The 6,790-nt window shown below is 40.2% G+C and overlaps 1 protein-coding gene across 1 annotated transcript in view; it reads right to left on the reverse strand.

Annotated features, from left to right (window-relative positions):
- scd5 (stearoyl-CoA desaturase 5) overlaps positions 1–6,790 on the reverse strand; it is a 52,703-nt gene extending 45,913 nt beyond the window's left edge. Inside the window, exon 1 of the mRNA XM_062981572.1 lies at positions 6,268–6,790. Within this exon, the coding sequence (XP_062837642.1) occupies positions 6,268–6,493 (226 nt within the window). The 5' untranslated portion in view covers positions 6,494–6,790. The remainder of the gene's footprint in view (positions 1–6,267) is intronic.

The raw sequence follows: 6,790 nt of genomic DNA on the forward strand, positions 1-6,790 counted from the left end.
GCTTGGATAAGTGAGACTCTACTATATATATACACATACACACATATATCTCTCTATATCTATATCTATCTCTCTATATATCAATATTCATACAGTACTTGGATACAAATTAGTGTTAATAGCTGCTACATTATTATTACAGTGACTATTATGTGTTGTCGAAGGCTTTTGTGGCCAGAATGACTGGGTTGCTGTGAGTTTTCCGGGCTGTATGGCCATGTTCCAGAAGCATTCTCTCCTGACGTTTCGCCCACATCTGTGGCAGGCATCCTCAGAGGTTGTGAGGTCACAGCATATTATTTGAGAACACAGAAATGCTGGACCACTCCAATAACCATCATGCCAGACTACAAAGAGAAGCCACTGATATCCACAAGCAGGTCGACAATTTCAACAGAAAGGAGGAAAACATGAAAATGAACAAAATCTGGCTACTTGTGTTAAAAAAAAACCTCTAAAATCAGGACGATAAATAAAGAGCAACACACAAAAAAACCAAGGGAATTCCAGACTGGAAACAATCAGGACTGGCTAACACCTCTCAACAAAGGATTCCCCCGGCAGGAAGCAGCCAGGCTTTGAATCTACAAGGCCATTCAATGCTAATCAAGCTGGCCAATTGCAACATTCACAATTGCCTCCAACAGACAAGATTTCTTTCTTTCTCGCATCCTGGACATCATTCCACGGATATATAAACCCCACTTGCCTAGTTTCCAACAGACCTCACAATCTCTGAGAATGCCTGTTATAGATGTAGGCGAAATGTCAGGAGAGAATGCTTCTGGAACATGGCCATACAGCCCGGAAAACTCACAGCAACCCAATATCATACAGTACTTGAATACCAATTAGTGTTAATAACTACTACATTATTATTATTACAGTAATGGTTATATTTCTAATTTTCTTTATATGGCATTTAAACCCTATTTTGGCTTTATGTACCTGATATTCCTGTTATGCACTTATTTACTTGATTTTGTGATCTTATGCTCTGCTGTTTTTATTTCTAAAATCTGGATTTTTTTTTTAAGATGATTGAATTTTTTCCCTAATCATATTTTAAAACATTTGCTCCCTCTTTGGCCTAAAAAAATGTCAGTAGTTTAATTCAAGACAAAAATAGCAAATTATGTTTGGAGGAAGAGAGCTATTTTTCCCTCCCTGGAGAACCTTTCACTTTGTTTTCTCCATTGTAAACCCAGTCAGCTGTAGCATTGGAAGGCAGACAAAAGAAAGGTATTTCTTCTCATAAGGTATAATTAATTTATGAAACGCACTAATAGGGGATATCCAAACCCCAGCAGGATTGTGTTACCTCCAAGTAAACAAGGCTTTCTTTCAATTCCACCTCCTATCAAAGGCACACAATGATTGGCGTCATTACTTTCCATCAGTGTAGACTCATGTGATCCAGTTTACATTGAACTGGATTGGGAAATCTCATTCTTGGTTATCTACGACTTCAATGGGTATCCTTAAGTGATTGACTGGTAAATCATATGCAAAATACACTTTAAAAGCAATAGATTTCAGCACCACTTTATCTGTTCAGACTCAAGGATATGGAATCCTGGGAGTTGTAGTTTTACAACGTCTTTAGACTTCTCAGCCAAAGAGTGATAGTTTTTCAAGAAACTGCAAAATGATAATACTGTATATACTCAAGTATAAGCCTAGTTTTTCAGCCCTTTTTTTAAGACTGAAAAAGCCCCCCTCGGCTTATACTCGGGTGAGGGTCCTGGTTGGCTTATATTCAGGTCAGCTTATACTCGAGAATGTATGGTACCTTTATTATTTTTCTCTATTATTATTGGTATTATTACATTTATTTTTCTCTATTATTGTTACTACTATTACATTTATTTTACTCTATTTTATTATTATATATATTTCACTCTGATCTTATTATTATATTTATTATTTTACTCTATTTATTATTACTTGTATTATTTTCCTGTATTTAATATTATTATTACAGTATTACATGTATTATTTTACTCTATTATTATTAAAAGGATACATAAGAACATTTACATTGAAGAAGATCAAATCAATATTATTTGATCAGAGTTGGACAGCCTTATATTAAATTTGAGCTTTATGTAAATATTCAAAAACATTTAACCTACTGATGCCTCAATTAATGTAATTGTATTGGTGTCTGTTTTTATTTCTGAAATTTACCACTCTCGGCTTATACTGGAGTCAATGTTTTCCCAGTTTTTTTGTGGTAAAATTAGTTGCCTCGGCTTGTATTCGGGTCGGCTTATACTCGAGTATATACGGTAATAATAATAATAATAATAATAATAATAATAATAATAATAACAACCTTGTGATTTTGTGATATGAAATCATCATATCTTTCTTGTTTGCTGTGTCATACTATGTCGTTGTGTCAATAATAACAATAATAATAACAACTTTATTTTTATATCCCACCTCCATCTCCCCGAAGGGACTCGGGGCAGCTTACATGGGGTTGATGTAAAACACAATCCATGAATTAAAACAATATAACAAAATAAATATAAAATGACATAAAACGCATCAAATGCTTTAAAACCCAGACATAAAAGGGCCGGGCTGTGGCGTAGCTGGCTAGTAACCAGCTCAATAAATCACTACTGACCAAGAGGTCATGAGTTCGAAGCCCGGGTCGGGTTAAGCCCCCGACCATTAAATAGCCCGGCTTGCTGTTGACCTATGCAGCCCCGAAAGACAGTTGCATCTGTCAAGTAGGGAAATTTAGGTACGCTTCATGCGGGAGGCTAATTTAACTAATTTACAACATCATAAAAACTGCCAGCAAAACACGAGGAAAGGAATGAGGAAGTACAGCCACTAGTGGACAGTGAAGCAACAGCTCCCCCTGTGGCCGGAATCGTGAAGCTGGAAAAAAATGTTAAATGCCTCTGTGTCTGTCTATATATGTTGTTTGTCTGTTGGCATTGAATGTTTGCCATATATGTGTTCATTGTAATCCGCCCTGAGTCCCCTTCGGGGTGAGAAGGGCAGAATATAAATACTGTAAATAAACAAACAAATAAATAAAATACATGTGCAGTGAAGGAACTTGTAAACCCAGAGAAGGAGCTTGTAAACTCAGGATTACCATAACATTGAGCCATGGTAGTTAAAGTAGTGCCAAATTGCATCAATTGTGCAGTGTAGATGCACCCTGAGATATTAGGGCTCATTTTAAAGGCCATAGAAGGCTGTGTTGATACTTAGACTGGATTGACACTGATATTGTATGGTCAGTATATGGATCTACATCAGGTTCAAGCAAAGGTTGGCCCTCCAGGTGTTTTGGACTTCAACTCCCACCATTCCTAACAGCCTACCGGCTGTTAGGAATGGTGGGAGTTGAAGTCCAAAACACCTGGAGGGCCAACCTTTGCCCGTGCCTGGTCTACACTGAGCATACAATGCAGTTCCAAACTGTATTATATGGCAGTGTTGATCCAGCCAAAGACGACAGCATAAAATCCGGTCCACGACAGATTGAAGACTTGAGTAATAAAACTGCAAAGGGACCGGTGTCCTGCTGTCCTGCCACTCCCCTTAAATACACTTCCAACCATTCATGGATTATATTTCTTTTCAACCTCCAGGAAGTGAGCCCTAGTTGATACCCTTTCAGCAAAGAGAAGGAAAGGGGAGCTCGCCCATGCAGAAAAAACAAGCAAACTAAACAGTTTCTGGTCTTGTCGCTTCCAGAGTTCGAAGCTCTTAAAACCAACCTGGAAATGCATATTACACCAACAACAAAGACACGGCATGTGAGAACCATAATATCATTGCACTAGGATTTTATAGTTGCCTAGAGAATAAAACAGAACTACAGGCTTGTTGTATGTCTTTCGGGCTGTGTGGCCATGCTCCAGAAGTATTCTCTCCTGACGTTTCGCCCACATCTATGGCAGGCATCCTCAGAGGTTGTGAGGTATGGATAAACTAAGTAAGGAAAGGAAAGAATATATATCTCTGGAGAGTCCAGGGTGTGGCAAGAGTCATTTGTCACTGGGAAGCCAGCATTAATGTTTCAGTTAATCACCCTAATTAGCATTGGAAAGGTTTTGTCTCTTGCCTGGGGGCATCCTTTGTTCAGTCATTAGCTGTCCTCTGCCCTCAGAGTGTTGGTTCCCATCTACTGTTTTGATTTTAGAGTTTTTAATACTGGTAGCCAGATTTTGTTCATTTTCATGGTTTCTTCCTTTCTGTTGAAGTTGTCCACATGCTTGTGGATTTCAATGGCTTCTCTGTGTAGTCTGACATGATAGTTGTTGGAATGGTCCAGCATTTCTGTGTTCTCAAATAATATCCTGTGTCCAGGCTGGTTCATCAAGTGCTCTGCTATGGCTGATTTCTCTGGTTGAATTAGTCTGCAGTGCCTTTCAGAATTATTCTATAGTTGGATGAAATCTAGAAATTGCAAAGCTGCCATTTACTGGTCAATGTGTCCAATATCATCTCTCTATTAAAACCTTTCATGCAAAGTCCCGTGGTTTAACCTTTCTTAACAAAGCCCATGAAGGTGTCCATCCTCTTGCCTTCATTGCCTCCATTTTTCCCTTTGTTCCCCTTGAAATCAAAATATTGATGGCAAATTGGCACGCTCCTTGGGGCAGGAACTGAAGTGGGGCTTGTATGAGTCTGCATGGCAGTATATAAATAAAATGCAACAGTCATAATAATTCCAGAGACAGTGAGGAGGAGGAAGAAGAGGAGGAGGAGAAGGAGGCACAGCTTGGCAGAAAGGCACTCTTTTCTTCCCTGCAGCTTTGCCGAAAGGGGAAAGTCACCTCTAGGGATAGGATTCGCAATGTGGAACATGGCTTCCAAGGTTCTGAAATGAAAAACTCTTGGCTGCCGGTATTTTCATGCAACCGACACCAGAAACGAGGAGACGAGAAGACAGGGAGTAAAGTGCTTTTCGAAAAAGAGGACAAAAATGTCACAAAGCATTAGGAAATGAATGGACAGTTACGGACCAATTCTGCAAGATGCTTAACCCCGGCTATGCTCCTTATAGGTTCAGGATCTGGATCAGATCAGTTATCTATTTCAATCCCCACTCCCAATTTATTTAACCAAGGTTGCAGCCTTTTAATATCTTAAATCAAAGAAAGCCCCCCTCCTCCCAGAACTCGATGGGACTTGCTGCTGAATATATATTTCTGGGACTGCTGTGAGAGGATTATGTCGCCATCCAGAAGTGAGTCTAAAGTAAACAGGGAAGTCACTTAACAGCAATAATCTATGATAGCAAACAAGGCAAAAGCACTGGTCTTTGTGTTGTCGAAGGCTTTAATGGTCGGAATCACTGGGTTGCACCTTTCACAAAGACAAGAGTTCTTTCTCCCAACCTGGACTTTCCATAGATATATAAACCCCATTTGAATAGTATTCCAACAGACCTCACAACCTTCGGGGATGCCTGTCATAGATGTGGGTGAAACGTCAGGAGAGAATGCTTCTGGAACATGGCCATACAGCCGGAAAACTCACAGCAACCCAGCTCTGTTCTTTATCATCCTTTGCATAAATTGGACCCTTTCCTGCCCTTGCTATGTATTATGAATCCGGGAACATTTCTTTGAACTGACTATCCATTTCCTTAATACATCCATCATGTGTATTATCATTTTCCCCATTCACTCACACATAAATCCACCCACCACCGAACAATTATCCTCTTGGAATAGTTGTGAGAAAGGAGCTTTTTAAAAAACGAAGCATCTCCTACGCAAGGGATATACTCTATGCCTCCTACATGCAAGCCATCTCAAAGTGGGCGTTCACAAGCCCGCTCTAATGCAGATTGCTTTTACCTTTTGTCTAAAGAGTCAAGGTGACATGATTTTCCCTCCCTTTATATATATATATATATTATATATGTGAATTAGCACCTCTCTTTCCATAGATACACAGATAAAAATTGATATTAGGAAATAACGGCACCAAAGCACAGCATGGATATTCACAATTGCGTTGGATCTTGTGCGCACCTCGGGAGACAGAACATCATCTCAACAAAATTGGAAAAACTTTGAAACCCACTGAATTTAGTCGCAGTCATGATGTGAATATTTTGATTTTTAAAAGGGAAATTGAAACAAATGCAGGCAAAAAACAACACGTAATATGAGTCGTGAGATAGGGCAAAAGATGGATGGGGCAGGGGTAGGGGAAAATAACTCGTTGTGGAAATAAATGAGTTATTTAGGGGGGAAATTCAGAGGGGAGCCAACTTACCCCAAATCAGAGTAAACACATGGGCCTTGGGGATGAGGCAGAGGGAATACACGGCCCCGACATGGAGCAGCATCATAAGGATCACGTTCCGCCAGACAATTTCTTGCCTCTGTCCAACTTTCGGTTCTCTTTTCCCGGCGACAGATCCGTTTGGGCTTTCTTCTCTTCCATTGCAGGGCAGGTTGGTTTCTCCATCTGCCATGCTGTCGGCCTCTTGCTTTGACATGGCCGGAGAGGGAAATCAGCACAGTCTGCAAAATCGGAAAGCCGGGAAGGCAGAAATTATTTCTACAATACTAGGAGAAGGGATGAAGGAATGCCCGTGGTGGTGGTCTGGTTTTTCCTTTTTTTTCTTCCTCCTTCCACCACTTTCTTGTCCTTCTTGGGACGGCTTCCTGAATTTGGTCTTACCAACGCCAGCCGGGTTGGACAGCATCTGTTGCTGGCATTTTATCCCCGTGCTGCTGCTGATGCTGATGCTGTGTCAGAGCTGAACTCCGCACAGCAACAGAGGATGAAAAAA

The sequence above is a fragment of the Anolis carolinensis genome, chromosome 5, assembly GCF_035594765.1.
Source record: "Anolis carolinensis isolate JA03-04 chromosome 5, rAnoCar3.1.pri, whole genome shotgun sequence".
Classification (NCBI taxonomy): domain Eukaryota; kingdom Metazoa; phylum Chordata; class Lepidosauria; order Squamata; family Dactyloidae; genus Anolis; species Anolis carolinensis.